The sequence below is a fragment of the Portunus trituberculatus genome, chromosome 41, assembly GCF_017591435.1.
Source record: "Portunus trituberculatus isolate SZX2019 chromosome 41, ASM1759143v1, whole genome shotgun sequence".
NCBI lineage: Eukaryota > Metazoa > Arthropoda > Malacostraca > Decapoda > Portunidae > Portunus > Portunus trituberculatus.
In genome coordinates this window covers 42,557,782-42,574,944 of record NC_059295.1, presented here as the reverse complement: position 1 = coordinate 42,574,944, position 17,163 = coordinate 42,557,782, and the positions used below count along the sequence as shown (strand labels likewise).

General features: G+C 43.3%; 1 protein-coding gene across 1 annotated transcript in view; it reads right to left on the bottom strand.

Annotated features, from left to right (window-relative positions):
- Positions 1 to 13,605: 13,605 nt before the first annotated feature.
- LOC123516741 overlaps positions 13,606 to 17,163 on the bottom strand; it is a 153,778-nt gene continuing 150,220 nt past the window's right edge. The window contains exon 9 of the mRNA XM_045276344.1: positions 13,606 to 16,784. Coding sequence (XP_045132279.1) covers positions 16,585 to 16,784 — 200 coding nt within the window. The 3' untranslated portion in view covers positions 13,606 to 16,584. The remainder of the gene's footprint in view (positions 16,785 to 17,163) is intronic.

Below are 17,163 nucleotides of genomic sequence, written 5' to 3'. Positions count from 1 at the left end.
TTTCCTCTAATAATGAAAAAGAAAGTGGCAATTTCCCATTGCTTAACACAGGCGGGGGCAATGTTTTGGGTGCAAGTTGCGATCGTAAGCTCCACCCACTGCCTCATAAGCTCCACCCACTGGCTTCACTTTTTTTTAGTACGGCGGGATAGACGCTTGCTGCCGTCTTCAATCTAACCTCCTTGGGTGAAAGAGGCATGAGAAGCATGAGGACAGAGGAGGAGGGATAAGGAGTCGAATGTAAAGGGAAAAGGGAAAAACGCAAGCCTATAATAGACATCAGAGGCAGGTTAGCTTTAGCCAATGACATATAACATGAAAAAAATTATGGCAGATGTCACTGTTAGTTAAATTTTAGGTAGGAAGACTGCTTAATCAAGTAAGGAGCCGACTGTACAACCATTCGGAAAAGTAGCATTACAATCGTAAAAGTTAAACTTTCCAGCATAGACTTGAACAGTTACAGTTCAGTTAACAGATCTGTGGCTGTGCAAGTGACACTAGGGGCATAGTACATTATGATACTAGCATCACCGCCCCCTTCATTGCTGTCCCCTACACACGCGGCAAGGCAGGGGAGAACGAAAAGAGCACACGCAACACTTCACCTGTGTGAGCCACATTGAGGCTTTACACAGGATTTATCCTGGGTCCTCCTGTAAACTGCCAGCGAGGAAACGCTTCCGTCGAAGTTCCTGGGTGGCAAGCCGTGCCTCCTCGCCTACTGTATCTTCACGGCGTGTGGGGCAGGTAGCGTGTAGCCTTGTCTCTGGCGACGCCCTAAGTTAGTAGACAGCGCGGACCGGAGTACACAACTCCGGCGGTTTAAGCTTCCTTAGGCGCGCGCTTACATCTTTCCAACTCAGGTGACAAGACCAGGCATTCTTGGTTATCCTCCCTGCATGGTTCATTCGCCAAACTCAGTCCTGAGCAGTAAGTATCTAATCCCTTAAGGCTATCCCAGAGGCAGTGAGATTCAGAGAAAATCATGCCTTCTCCAAGTCTGTTTATTGCAACAATTATTTGGTATATGCTTGACAGGACTAAACACCCGCAACTCCTCCCACATCGTACAGTGCCAACTGGCGCTTCCCTGCCCTTTATAGAACATAAATTTTACATCAGTCATAACAAAAGTACACAGCCAGAATTTTATTCATTGGTTATAAATCAAACGCAAACAATCAAAGAAATTGGCATAAGACACGTATATAATCTTGGTTACAAAGGAAAGAAATGGCCCCCCTCCACACCCCAATTCTCTGCTTAGTACTTACAGGATCCGATCACCGGGAGGGGGTTAACTAAAACGCCCCTTACGTAACACTACTGAGTATTGTATCTTAAATGTCAGTTATCACTCAAACATTGTTTAGACTTTTTTGTCTATGAGTTAACATTACTTTTGATCTCAAAATAAAGGATACTTTCCCTGTATGGGTGTAACCTTACAAATTAGTTTTTGAGTGATCCAATCAAATAAACTGCACCTCATTATCATACTGTACAATTCTATACAGTAAGTCCCCGCATTTGGCGAATCTCAGCTTGGCGAAATTAACTTTTGGCGGTAGGGTGGCCACGGCGATTTGAATTCAAACTTGGCGGTTCCCTGGCGGCCGCACGGTGAACCACGCGGCTCTCCGTTGACGTCAGACCTCTCTCTAAACCTTTTAGAACGTAGTGTGAGAGTTCCCTTCAGCCATTTTGTTTGTGCTACCCTCTGTTTTGCTAGTGTGGGAACGAATTCCGGCGATTTACCTCCAACATGGCCTCTACCAGCGCAACAGGTGGTACCGGGGGTGGGTAAGGACAATGGTGGTGGCGGCAAGGACGAAAGTGAGCGAGGGAAACGGGTGGAAAAACAGGAGTTGCAGCCTTTATATCATGTCTTACTAGCTTTATTTATTGTTTATTGGTCTGTTTTGTACATGTGTTCTAATATGTGAAGGCAAAAGATTTTATTTCAGCTCGAAAGATGGTATTTCAGGGGCCAAAAGAGGGACTTTGGGAATGACCAAAAACTAATTGAGGCATTTTTTAGGTAATTTATATGGTCTAAAGAACTCGTGTTTGGCGAAATTCGCATTTGGCGGTAGTTTCGCCAGACCAATTAATTCGCTTCCTATATGTCACTGAGAGAGAGAGAGAGAGAGAGAGAGAGAGAGAGAGAGAGAGAGAGAGAGAGAGAGAGAGAGAGATTGTTCAGTTCTGCATTAACGCTTTTGAAAAATATTAGTTCGTTATCAGACAATTAACTTGACAGGTTTGTTGTACAGCTACAGCTGATGAATTTGTTATTGGACGTCCTCATTAATTTAGTACGAGAACAACGTGCTATAAATGGCGAGTCTTTCTTCAGGTCGAACTGCAAGTAGGTAATTGGTATTCAGCTTCCTAAACTCCACCAACATCTTAAATTGCTTTGTGTTTATCCTAAAGAAATCATAAAATTTCCTCTGATTATTGACCAAATCTAGGAAAAAATGTCCAAAGCTCCAAAACTCAGGTCTTCGAAAATTAAATGCATGTACACACATTTGTTGTGGACACCTAGGGCTACGCCTATGCTTCCTTAGCCACAGCAATACTGCAATTTCTACAATAGCCAATACGTTCAAGTTCCTCGAGGGCTGTCTTGGTAGTGAACGATGTTTTGATCAGATTCACTTGGTTGGAAATATGCTTATTCAAAATGACTTGAGTCAAATTACTCTTTATGAATTGAATCGATTCGATTCGTTTGTTGTAACGCAGCCTTTTATAAAACACCACTAAAGATTAAAACGAGATCGCAAGTAGGAATAGAAGAAATATTAACGAGAACTGGAAAGCTGGCTGGAAAGACAGAATATAAAAAGTTAACATTTTGATTGGAACCAAGAACCAAGAAGAAAGGCGAAAAGAGAGAGAACTGAGAAGTGAAGCTAAGAAGAAAAAAAAAAAAAAAAAAGAGAGAGAAGGACAGAGAACGAGAGGAAGAAAAACTATTGGAGAGTGCTAGACATGAGGCTGAGGAAAAGGTATATTTGAGAAGAATAAAGAATTATGTATTTTTTAAAAAAAATTTTATGTAAGAGAGGAGGCAACAAAATATAAAAAAAGGCAGACTCAGTTCGCAGTCTCCCTACAGCGCTGATAGAATTAGCCAAAGGATAGGGAAAAATGTCTTGAAACCTCCCTCTTGAATGAAGTCAAGTCATAGTAAGTTGGAAACACAGATACAGGCAGGAAGCTCCTGAGTTTACCAGAGAAAGGTATGAAAGACTGAGAGTGCTGGCTAACTCTTGCACTAGAGAGTTGGACAGAATAGGGATGAAAGGAAGAAGAAAACCTTGTGCAGCAAGGCCGCAGGAGGAGGGAGACATGCAGTTAGCAAGATCAGTAGAGCAGTTAGCATGAAAATAGCGATAAAAGATAACAAAAGGTGCAATATTCTAACGGTGAGAAAGAGGCTGGAGACAATCGGTTAGAGGACGAAAAGCTCTTGATTCCACGCTATCTAATAAAACTGTATGAGTGGAGCCCCCAGACATGCTAAGAGTACTCCATACAAGAGCGGATAAGGCCTTTGTACAGAGTTAGCAGTTGGGGAGGCGAGAAAAACCGCAACAAACAAACTTAGTTCGCCAGCGTAACGCTGCTGGCTATTCAGCGCCTCTAGCTGTGTTACAACTGGTGGGGCAAAAATCATTCAGTTGTCACCCGGCTAGGGGGGGGATTGGGATCTCCTCCGCCCTTATATTCTCTTCTTAAAACCATGCATCCAAAGGGAGGTACGAGATAGGAAAAACACTACCTCTCTCACCTTAAGGCAGTCATCCTGGAGACCCTCACCCAGACTACTGAACCCGGAAGTAGTGGGTTGCTTACAGGTGACCAGCAAATCTGGGACAGCGAACCCCCAACATATAGGGATATTGAACCACAGCATGCTAGGAGTCACCGGATTATTGAAGCTGTTAAGGGTACCAGTTTAGTGAAATAGCTCACTACTGTACGAGTGCGTAAAAAGGAGCAATGGATAATTAGCCACAGTCCTGACCCGTCACTCAGGGAGTGTATTTGGCTGAGCTAGTCTCATTACCAGCGGGAACCAAGAGGAGGTAACAGCCCCGTAACTATGTCTCAAGGAGCTTTTAGCACTAGGTACTGCCGGCTGCAGTAGACCTAGGACTATGAGAGAAGCATAGTTACTCCCACCTCAGAACGCTTAACTTCATAGAAGCTGTTTTAGCAAGAGATGAGATGTGAAGTTTCCAGTTTAGATTATGAGTAAAGGATAGGCCAAGGATATTCAATGTTGAAGAGGGGGACAGTTGAGTGTCACTGAAGAAAAGGGGAGTTGTCCGGAAGGTTATGTCGAGTTTTTGAGGCATTGAACACTACCAAGTTTTCCCTGCCCCAATCAGAAAGCTTAGAAAGATCAGAAAATTAGGCGTTCTGTGGCGTCACTGCGTGACCTGTTGACTTCCTGAAGGGTTGGTCGTCTCTGAAAACAAGTGGAAAATTGTAGGGTAGTATCAACAGCATAGGAATGGATAGGGCAAGAAGTTTGGTTAAGAAGATCATTAATGAATAATAGGAAGAGAGTGGCTGACAGGACAGAACCCTGAGGAACACCAATGTTGATAGATTTAGGAGAAGAACAGTGGCCGTCTACCGTAGCAGCAACAGAACGGTCGGAGAGGAAACTTGAGGTAAAGTTGCAGAGAGAAGGATAGAAACCGAAGGAGGGCAATTTTAAAATCAAATCTTTTTTCCAGATTCTATCAAAAACTTTTGATATGTCCAATGCGACAGCAAAAAGTTTCACCGAAATCTCTAAAAGAGGATGACCAAGACTCAGTAAGGAAAGCCAGAAGATCACCAGTAGAGCGACCTTGACAGAAGCCATACTGGCGATCAGATACAAGATTGTGAAGTGACAGATGTTTAAGAATCTTCCTATTGAGGATAGATTCAAAAACTTTAGACAAGCAAGAGATTAAAGCTATAGGACGGTAGTTTGAGGGATTAGAACGGTCACCCTTTTTAGGAACAGGTTGAATGTAGGCAAACTTCCAGCAGGAAGGAAAGGTAGAAGTCGATAGACAGAGTTTGAAGAGTTTGGCCAGGCAAGGTGCAAGCATGGAAGCACAGTTTTTGAGAACAATAGAAGGGACCCCATCAGGTCTAAAAGCCTTTAGGATAGCGAAGGTATGAAAAACATCATTACAAAGAATTTTAATTGATGGCATGAAATAGTCAGAGGGAGGAGGAGAGGAAGGGACAAGCCCAGAATCATCCAAGGTAGAGTTATTAGCAAAGGTTTGAGAGAAGAGTTCAGCTTTAGAGATAGAAGTGATGGCAGTGGTGCCATCAGGATGAAATAAAGGAGGGAAAGATGAAAAAGTAAAGTTATTGGAGATGTTTTTGTCCAGATGCCAAAAGTCTCCAGGGTAGTTGGAGTTTGAAAGATTTTGACATATTTTATTTACGAGGGAGTGTTTGGCGAGGTGAAGAACAGACTTGGCATAATTCCGGGTATAAGCATAAAGTGCATGAGATTCAGGAGATGAAAGGCAACCTCTATCAAGTATAGCACAAGAACAGGCTGTGTTAAACCAATGTTTAGAAGGTTTAGGTTGAGAAAAAGAGTAACGAATGTGCGCCTCCATGCCAGACGCATGTTATGCGTTCAGAGACATGTTATGCGTTCAGCACACAGAGACGGCTCTCTGACACGGAATCAGTAATCATTCCAGGTAAATTCAGCATAGTACTTCCTCAGGTCACCCTAACTAACAGAGGCAAAACGCCACAGGCATCTCTGCTTTGGGGGATCGTGAGGAGCGGTTGGAGAAATAGGAGAAGACACAGATATAAGGATGTTATCGAAGGAGCCCAACAGAGAAGATAAGGTAACAGCATACGCAGAAGGATTAGAGGTAAGGTAAAGATCAAGAATGTTGGGCGTGTTTCAAGACGGTCACGAATGCGAGAAGGGTTTTGCACCAGTTACACTAGGTCACGGAGGATAGCAAAGTTGAAGGCTATTTCACTAGGGTGGTTAGTGAAGGGAGAGGAAAGCCAAGGCTGGTGGTGAACATTGAAATCTCCAAGAATGGTGATCTCTGCGAAAGGATAAAGGAACAGAATGTCCTCCACTATGGAAGTTAAATAGTCAAAGAATTTACTAAAGCCAGAGGAGTTACTGGAGAGCTGGACAGCACAGATAGATTTAGTTAGAGAGTGACTATTGAGTCTATGCCAGATGATGGAAAGCTCTGAATATTCAAGAGTGTAGGTACGAGAGCAAGTTGAGTCGTTGCGCACAAAGATGCAATATCCAGCTTTGGAACGAAAATAAAGACAAAGAAAGCAATAGGGAACAAAGAAGGGGCTACTGTCAGTTGTCTCAGACAGCTGTGTTTCGGTGAGGAATAGAAGATGAGGTTTAGTAAAAGAGAGGTGGTGTTCTACAGATTGAAAACTAGATCTAAGACCGCAAATGTTGCAGAAGTTAATGAAGAAAAAATGTGAGGGAGGTGTCAAGACATTTTGGATCGCCACCGAGAAAGCTGTCCGACCTAGGGACATTTCTGGTCTTTTCCCCAAGAAGAGGACTCCAATGTTGGAATTGGAGTAGTCATTTCTTAATTTTAAATGAGGGGTGTGTGTAATGTGGGGAAATTATAACAAAAAGATTATGAAAAATTTTAAATTTAGGGCTTTATTTTTAACAAATGGTAACTGTAGCTGATGCTTAAGGCACTGGTTATAATTTGAAATGGTTATTACAAGAATACAAATTCACAATACGCTTCAATAAATTTAATTAGAAGAGAAAAAAAAGATAAATAAAGAAACAAACAAATAAATAAATAAACTGATTGAACAATATTAAGAGAACTTTCTCCCCACAATCACGTTGTTTTCGACTCACGGCCCAGTTCACCAGAAAAGGACACACCAATCACCACAAAGCAAATACAAAGAAAAAAAAATTAATTACGTAGTATAATCCACTACTTCGCACAGCCTCACTACACTTTTCACCTGCGCGGCGCGTGCGCGACTCAATTACTTCGTAGTTCCACAAGAAAGCTCACTTAACTTTACCAGTGTTTGGGGCTGCAATGCACTCACTGTTTATGGGGAGAAATGTACCGAGCGGTGACACTTCCTCAAGCAAGCTCATTTAATTAACCTTGGCTTTAGGGGCCTTGTTACACTGTTTTTTTTTTTTTTTTTGGGGGCGGGGTGAGGGGAGGATGTACCGTGGTCAGTGACAGTCCCCCCTTCACTTTACCTAACATCACCACCAACAAAATAACTTCACATTTATCTATGTTCACAAAAAAAAAAAAAAAAAAAGATCCTTTCCCCAAAAATAAAACACACACACACGTGGATTTCAGGAGCACAGGGAGAGAGAACGCTTATCGCTATCCGTTAGGAATGAAGGACGAAGCTAGACTGTATGAGCAATTCATTAATATATGTGTATAGACACTGTTTTATATAAAAGTTACGTTAATTTTCCAGGAGCAAAGCAACTAAACTGCTCAGATGAAGAACGAGTTGGTATTGTGTGAGAAGAGAATCTGATCTTCGTGGTGTTCCCACACTCTAACTCCTTGGGTGATCTCGTATCCTCCCCATCCCAGAATTATTGGCAGTCGTCAAAATAGGACTGGCGCGGACGCAATTATAAATTATTTCATTGACATTACTATTGGCGTTACATTGGTAAAAGACTTTTTCCGAACAGCTCAGTTCTCCCTCTACCGAATGGAGTGAAAAATTCGTGTTAAAACGAATTTTTCACTCCAGTCAGAAGTCTAATTAGACTTCTGATTACGCAGCAATAGAGTTTAGAGTTTTTAATTCACAATTTGGCTGCCGTCTCTCTCTCTCTCTCTCTCTCTCTCTCTCTCTCTCTCTCTCTCTCTCTCTCTCTCTCTCAGAACGGTCAGCTTACCGTCTGTCTCTATCAGACCTTCGGTCTCTGATATCCACGTGTGTCGCAGTTACATTTATTACCTTAATAATTATTAACTTTGTATCAATGTCCGCAGCACTACATGTGGGTGGTAAGTGCATGTAGTTTTGTGTGAAAAAAGAGTTGTCTTTAGAGGGCAGGCTGTGACTGCCCCCTTGAATTATGTGACAAAAAGGGAAATATTCAGCAAGATTACAACTAGCTTTAACCCTTAAAGCGCGGGTGTCCACAATACGAGTAGTGGACGGCCGGAGCGTGGGCTTATATATAGCGCGGGTGTTCACAATGGCTTATTTATGAACCTCAGCCACCAGATGGCTCTACAAGTTAAGAGATAACCGAGCGAGAAATGACTTTATCCTTACCGTGATTTACCTACGGTTATAAAAGCAGTTACGTGTCAAAGTAACTTCATGCACGAGTTGAGTAATGAAAAGCTTCGTAAGAAAAATGTAGCATAAGAGAAAACATTTATCTCCTTAATGTATTTCCCTGAGATGTGAAGCCAAAGCTGACAAAACTGGCACTTCTCATCTCACCTTTTTGGTGTTTATAAACAATACAAATGCAAGATCAGCACTGTCAGGCCTCTCTAGATATTTGATTGACATTAGAGTACGGAAAATAAATATACATTTTAAGTATCAACTTCTCTTTTGGCGGAAATTTAATGTTAATAATACTGAATAGTTCAACAGCAGATATCTGAGTTCAGAGACCGTCCGTCATCTGAGATCAGATATGGCTCATATTGGTCTTGATTTCATCCAAAGAGGAATTCATCACGTCGCTGTCTGCTGTCACTCCCACAGACGGCACTGTGATCCTTTCAGGATGCCAGCCCAATGCTGTGTCAGCCTGTGTGCCCCTATGCAATAACAGCGGTGGATTCTCCTTTCCTAAGGATGTTCACTTGAAACTGTGGAGAGCAATTAAAAGGGACAACTATAGATGTAGATCTGTATCACGCAGTATACTGAACCAGAAAACTATACCTAAGTTTAGGCCGGTAGACTTGGTGTATTTCAGCTGCATATTAGCCATCTAATTATCCAAATTAATACAAAAATATCGCAAGCTTGCCTTGTTTTGGCCAGCTGGTTGCATATCCAGATTCCTTCCTCCTGCCCTCCAGCTTGAAACATCTGTAAACTGTAAACAAACTTTGCTTCTGGTATTGGATTAGAGTTAATCTTCTCAGTCTTCTGACTCTTAAGTGGCAAGATTTGCTTCCCTTTTATTTTCGTCAAAATAAAGACTGATACACTCTAAACGTGTACTTTTCTAGCTGAATAGTGCACACTGATTATGATAAACGGGTGAACAACACAATATATCACGATATATCACGGTAAACGATTTCCAGTGTACTTCTAAGACGCTATTATACTACTTCACTTGTACATAATGATACGATGCCTTATAGTTTCTTGGTTAAGTACAGAAAAATCGCGATAGTAAATATCTTGGTCGGCTCAGCTATCTCTTAACCAGCCAGTGACATCTGGTGGCCGCCGATTTCATAAATACCTCATAGTTGACATGGCATCTTTTTAATGAACATGGCGCCAGATTTGATTAGTTTGTCAAGTACAGTAAACATGTCGTTTTCTTTTCTACAATGCTCACAAACTCTCTTATCAGTGGTCAGTTAACCTTCTAAGCGTGGGCTAGATTTTGCCGCGCCCGGTCTGCCCCGCGGGCATATTCACTCAGAAACACACCTTACTTCAACCTCCAGTATCTTCTCTCTTACTGAGCTAACGTTGCTGAATGAGGTATCATTGTAAAGCCCTTTTCCTTAGCTGTCCTTTGACGTTAATTTGAACACCAAATAAATATTGGTAGAACGAGTACAATTATGAAGTAGGAACTATGAAAACATATTATTATAGACAAATAGCTACCTACATTGTTCTTATTTTCTATTATTTAGCAATAAAATGCATCACTTGTTTACAACTTCCGTGCACCATACCCATATAAAGATCAAATTTTGTATTATTGTAAAAATCTGTGGTTAGCATTTCTCGCTAAACTTAACATAAACAAAAATTCATGCTAGAATGCTGTACTTGCATTGTGTAACAAAAAGAATGATAAAAAAAAAAAACCAAACGGAAAACAGCACTACTATTACTTTTGAGATTACAAAGGGTAACTTTTAGGGTTCTCTACATACTTATTGTTGCACTTCTCGCTGCATTGTACACACTGGCTCTGGCGATGCCAGGCTGCTCCACGCCGAACGGCCACTGTATGATACGTTACATTTGCATTGTATTTTTCTGCATCCAGCGTTTATTTATCATACCTATCATATGTATATATATATATATATATATATATATATATATATATATATATATATATATATATATATATATATATATATATACAGATAACATCATCGTGCATGTTAGAATGAAAAAAAGAAAATGTTAGGATTAGGCGTATCAATGGTGGTGGTCTCTGTAGCGGGGTCCACACTTGTGGCGGAGCTGACTGGTGAGCTGCGGTGTCTAGCGGAGATCCTGTCAAAGTTAGCACAAGGCTTTAATGGAAAGTTCACAGCACCCCATAAACTGCTATTAGACCTCGCTGGGAGTAAATTATTGTTTCAGTAGGTGTCTATTACCTCCTCCTGCATGACATAGAAACATAGATGTATTTGTATCAGGAGTGCTGGAATCGAGACTATATAATTGGAAAAAAGACCAGATGTGCTATGTATAACAGAAACAAAGTTAAATGAAGACTTCCATTTACATTTTAAAGAGTGGGGATATAATGTTTGGACGAGAGATAGATGGGGAAAAGCAGCAGTAGGAGTATTGTTAATGACTCGAGATGATATATATATATATATATATATATATATATATATATATATATATATATATATATATATATATATATATATATATATATATATATATATGTGTGTGTGTGTGTGTGTGTGTGTGTGTGTGTGTGTGTGTGTGTGTGTGTGTGTGTGTGTGTGGAAGAAGTGCAATATGGAGATGAACTGGCAAAGGTTTTGAGTATAACAATAAATTGGTTCTACCAGCTGTTCTCTACATTCTCTGAGTCCATCCTGACACTCCATCTGGTCCCATTGCTTTTTTAACATCCACCTTTTCTAATAATTTGCTATGATTCTGTTTATGCACCATAACGTTTCGTAAACCTTTCAGCGTCACTTCGTCATTTGGTTCCATGAAAGCTCTCTTTACAATGAATAATGATCTCTCATTCATAAGTTCACTCATTTCTTTCGTTGTTTCATAATACCCTATTTCCCTTATTTAACTCAGTAATCGCGTCCCCGTTCGTCATCTTTCCATTTACATACTTGTAAAAAAACTTGGGTGTTTCTTCACATCTCTCTTTACTACATCCCTTTTAAACTTTCGATCTTTCATCTTATTTTAATATATTCATTTCGTGCTTCATTATATTGCTTCCTATTTTCTTCATTTCGCTGCTTCCCTTATTTCTTCCAAGCTGCTTCCTTTCCCGTCTTAGCTTTTGCACATGTGGCATTATACTTTGTATTCGGGAACTTACCTCTTTACCCCTTCATTGTATTTATCTAAGAATATGTTATACTTTTTCTTGGACTGTCTTGCCTTGCATGGCTTCTTTCAAATCAATACTACGAAAGTAATTTCGTAATCGTCCAAAATTTGTCTTGGCTACATTTAATCTTCCTTTTTTGTGCCCCCTTTTTTCCCTTCCAAATTTCCTGATCTTCTTATTCGACTTCTAAAGCTACACGATCACTTTTTCCCATTGGGCTATGATATTTAATGGTTGGATAAGGCTTTTTTTTCATGAATATCAGATCAAGTACAGATGGTTCCCTAGTAGCCTAGTAGTAGAGGAAAATACGAGATTGACAATCTTTTAAGTCATTCCTTTCCTGTCTCAGCTGCTCTTCCTGAAAGATGACCTCAGTTTTCCATCGAGGGGTGAAGATGGATTGCTTATCACGGTTGACGGGCACCACGTACCTTCCTAGGCTCACTTTGTTTTAAAGAATTCTTTCTTCCAAAAAGGAGTTACTGTCTAAATATTTCGGCACATTATACCTTTTCCCCAAGGTTGCTTTACTAACATTCCTGTTCAGTGATATGAAATAAGCGTCTGTGACACATTCACAGGACAAAATTGTCTCTCACTAAATTCATACTATACAAGTAATAATCATGTGTTAGCTCCACAGACTGTAGCTGGGCAACAGATAGTAGTGAAAGACATTTAAGAATAAAGTCTAGACGCTTTTAAACCTCCTAACCATAGCAAGACTTCGCTCCTCACAGTGGCACTATTGTAGGAGGAGTTATTACGCTCAGGTATAATGGGCGCTACAAAGTAAACCTCACTTCGTAATCTGCTAACCGATGAGTTACACCTCTTCTGGACTAATGTTAAGTAAGCTGGGCAGACAACTTGTTTTCAGCTTGCTTAGCATGTAAAAGTGATGAAATTATTTTTTTCTTTTTTTTCTTTCTTTTCGCGTGTACTATAATAGGGATAGAAAATGGAATTCTTCACCTGCATCTTTCACTCGTACAGTGCATCCTTCATTCCTGCGACCTCTCATTAGTTTGACCTTACCGTACTTACATAATGAAGGCAATAGTGTAATATCTGACAAATTCGAAACTAATACGATTTTATCCGAAATCACATGAATCTGCATCAAGTGGCATTTGTTTACCTATCTCGAATTACTGTTGCATACAAATAAAAGATTCCTAGATCAATATCGGGCTTAGCTATGAAATATTTTTACCTGAATCTTGGAGGGAGATGGATAGCTTCTATCAGTGCGGGTGGACGGACCCTTGGGCCGCCCCCAACACTCTCCTCACCAGATAAAGACAGTGACTGAGCCCTTGGATCCTTGATGTTGAAGGTCCAGGCATTTTCTCAGATTAATGTTACTAGATTTTGTAGACTTATTGTTAGGTTATTGCAATATTGTATTACTGTATTGAAAATTATTCTATTTTCATTTAGTTTAATGAATTACCAAGTTCGAATTCAGCAATGGACCCATAAGCAAGAATAGAGAAAAATAAAACGACAGAGATGAAAAAGGAAGGACACGTAGCACTGGTTCATCCGTGATTCACACTTGCTTCACTTGCTTTGCAGACTGAACTTAGTCCCACCTTGTACTAGTGTGCTAATTTTCCACTACCCTGAGACACTTACTTCTTATTACTCCTTATTCTTACTTTCGTCCGAATTAGAGAAGTCAAGTTTCAGGAAGAAACAGGTGAAGCAAACAGGGATGTTGTGATGTCGCTCAGCCGCTCCGTCCTCCCCGAGGAAGCGTCTGAATGACTAGCTTCCGTGGTCCGAACCATTACAAGCTCTGCACGATACTTACCAAGAATAATCAGTCATTGAGTGGAGTCGTGACGATGGTCTGACACAAACTGTCAGTATGAAAGGGGATGGGGTGCTTAACCAGACATTTCCTTTGATATTTTAGATGGCAACATGGAAATCCACGCTGACTCATTTCATCATTTAGTATAAGAAGTTGAGATGCACTAAAGGCCCTGGCAGCGTCGCGATATGTTGGGGAATTAACAGAGAAGTGACAATCCTTAGGATCCTAATGTGATTTATTTTTTTGGCTTCTCTAACATCGTACAAGTCACATAAATGCATCTGCGGCAAGATTCGTTCGTGACGACACACATCAATATAATTAATGATATTTACAGTTTACATTACATATACTGGACTTTTAAATTTCTTGTAAATTTCAAATGACACCAGACGGTCAGCACGTGGCCTACACAAAGTAAGCATCACCTACATAATTATGACACAGTGGGCAGCAAAAATAAATAAAACATCTATTAACGCCTATATAGTTTTACGATCGTTACAACACTAGATACAGTCCGGGCAACACCCGCTGGACGCTCCTTGGGCGGCGCCCCGCGGGGTGAGGGTTTGGGGTGGTGGTCCTCAGCAAATAAAAAAATATAAAAATTCACTGAATAACAGCCTCGCGGGACCCAGTGTGTCTGCCGCGTGCATGGCCCCGCCGCGGCCTGACACATACATACAAGTAATGAAAACCAGCGCCTCTGTGACCTTGAAAACAAGAGCAACACAACATACGAGAGACGCTGCCAGTGCAGGGCGGAGAGGCGCCCCGCGCCATAACGCAGGACTCGCGCCTTTACGACTGTACACTATCAACTGAGGTAGTTGGTTTGTGGCAAGTGGAATCATAACGAGGCGGCGGAGGGGACCACCACCCTCTGCTCGGAGCTACGGGCAGCGCCAAAGTCGGGGGCGCTGAATTCCTGCCCCAGGCCCAGTGGGGCGGGACGGGGCAGGGCGGGGCAGGACAGGGTGGAGCGATGCCGCAAGTAGACCATCGTCATTCTCAATCCGTTCATGGTGTGACTGCTTCAGTCCTGAAGACCCTGCGTGGCGCCCCGGGTCTCGCAGAACATGTGTCGGCGGCAAGACGAATGGTGATCACCTTCGTGCAGCCATGGTCTGAGAGTGTTGTGTGCCTGGACAGCCTGCAGATGTTGCCGGCCTTGGGGATGCAGGCCGCCAGCCGGGATGGTCCAAGACTATGATGCTTCACTGTCCTACTACAAGCTTGTCAAGGTCCGTGGGGTAGAGAGGGCCCGGCCTGCGTGTGGTCTGCTTCCTCAAACAGCAGGAAGGGACTGCTGCGGGGCGCCGGACCAGCCTGCAGCCAGGCAGGCCGGTCATTCAGCCTCTGTTGGCTTGGCACTATCAGTGCCAGGAAACACTCTACAAACTCTTGTGCCATACATAACTCGTGGACCTGAGCCAGCCAGCGGCTCAGTCAAGAAAGAAAAAAAAAAAGTCAGTGTACAGTTTAGGACGCAGGAGAAATCCAGACGGGTGATGGAGGCAATGACATCCCGCCCTGAAACTCCCGGTAATGATAGAACTCGAAACTTCTGTCGGAGTACTGTGGACTAGGCAGGAGTATTGGAGTCAGTCAGACAAAGACTTCCTTCACTGCGGGTTACCACGTCAACATTCCGGCAGGGTCTTCTCCTGCCGAGTGGGACAAGCAGAGACGAGGTTCTGCAGCCACGGTCACGGAGGTCTGCTTCAATAGACAGGTAATGGGGAGGAGCTGGTGCCAACCGACGGGTGATTTGCGTGGCTACGGAGAAAATATACAATGGCATGCAGAGGCAGAACACAACTATGTACATCGATAACAGACAGTCACTGGTCGACGCTCCTCCACCATCATAAATGCAAAGGGCGGCTTAATGGGGCAGGGCATGTATTGGCCTGCGTGACGCCTGCCGCCTCACACTGCTCACCTTCCACCTCAAGCTCTTTCAACACATCACCACTATCAACATATTATTTTATAGTCTACACGGCTATATACAAGTATACATGTCTTTTTTTTCTTTTCTTTGATCCCCGGCTGCCACCTTCGTAATAATGGACCCGCACGGCGGCAGCATACAGCCTCGCGGCGCGGTCAGGCAGCAGACTGGGCCGGGACTCGTCCTCTGCCGAGTGTCACTCAACTCCCTTGGGCCACCGCGGGAGGAAGGGAGGCCGCCCTGCCCCTGAGGGAGGCTCCGTGGACCCACCGCGGGCTGCTTACATCTATGACTACTGGTTTCTTTGGCTTGCTTACACTACACTGCGGCGCCTCGCTACCCTCCCTCCCGCACGGCCTCTCTTAACGCTCACTGCCGCCGTCGCCACCGCCACCGCCACCTTCCGTCAGAGGCTTCAGGAGCAGCAGACCTCTGGGAGCAGCGGTGTTCAGTAAGTACAAGTGAGTATTGCGTGCAGTGCCCGCGTGTGGCGCTTCATCATCGGCGAGAGACTCGTACAACATAAAACTGTTCTGAAATTGATAAAGCGACTAAAACACAGCGCGATAGCGCAGGGCGACTTGTTTCCACGCTAAGAGGTAAGCGGTGACGGGCTGATCCTAGATGGGTGGTGCTATTTAAAGGCTGTTGCTTCTACTGACGTTCCTGATGCTACTACTAACGTGAACGAGGACAGCTACATGGCAATGCTCCAGCATGAAGGATTGCATCACTAGAGGGAGTGACACAAGGGTGGAGCGGGCGCCTGTGCTGGGTATTTCTGTCTCTAGCCTCTGAGGGCATGTGGTCCCTGGATGAGGGGCGAATTCCTACTGGTAATGGGGACCAATTTCCTCTGCATGGGATTCTGCACGATGGAGGACTAGAGTGGCAGGGATAACGGCACCGCTGCCCAGGGAGGGAGTGATCGATGGACGCGGCATGGCCTGTGTTCGGCGACAGCAGCCTCTGTCCATGTGGAGGATTAGCCTCGGGATGCAGCAGCTTAGTAAGGACGATGGGTGAAGGCGCAGGAGCGTCGGGAAGCCTGTGATGGGTGGTGAAAGAGGTCAGGAGATTCTGGTGGGGTCTGGTCCGCTGCGGGAAGGATTTAAGGAATAGCGAGGAAAGTTAGCAGTTGTAGAGAAGGGCGGGTACGAGAAGAACGGATCAGCTTATGGGAGCGGGGAGTGTACTAAGGCGAGGGAGGGAGCGGTAAGGTTCTGTCTATGGGGGCCAAGTGACGGCTCTAGGACGGGCGGTGGGCCAGAGAAGAAGCTGTGTCTTGGTCCAGGGCGTCACTTTGTGTTGTCGCCTGAGGGCTAGGGTCTGCTGCAGGAGCTCCCAGAGAGCGGCGGGTTGGTTGCGGGGGCAGCGGCGGCCCTGGGAATGTCGCAGATTTCTGATCGGGCCGTGGCAGTTTCGATCTGTAGTGTTAAGAAAACTGTATTAGACAGCAGCGCAACATACAGGAACGGATGATTTACATCTTAAACAATACATATACAAAGACTATAATTAATAATTTGAGGTTAAATAGTTAAATCTTCGGCAGTTAGAAATTAAGTAATCGCAATCATTTATAACTGGGATTAGAAATTACAGCATCACAAGATGTATATTAGTTTAAATTCAAGCCAAGAGCTCTATGTCCCATGCTACTCCAGGAGTCACCTTACCTGTGGGCTGACTGGGGGATAAGGAGGGGAGGAGGAGGGAAGGGAGAAGGGAGGGAAAGGGGAAGGTTCACGGCATACGGGATCCTATCTCTGCCTACAGCAATTCCAAGAGGGCGCAACCTGGTTG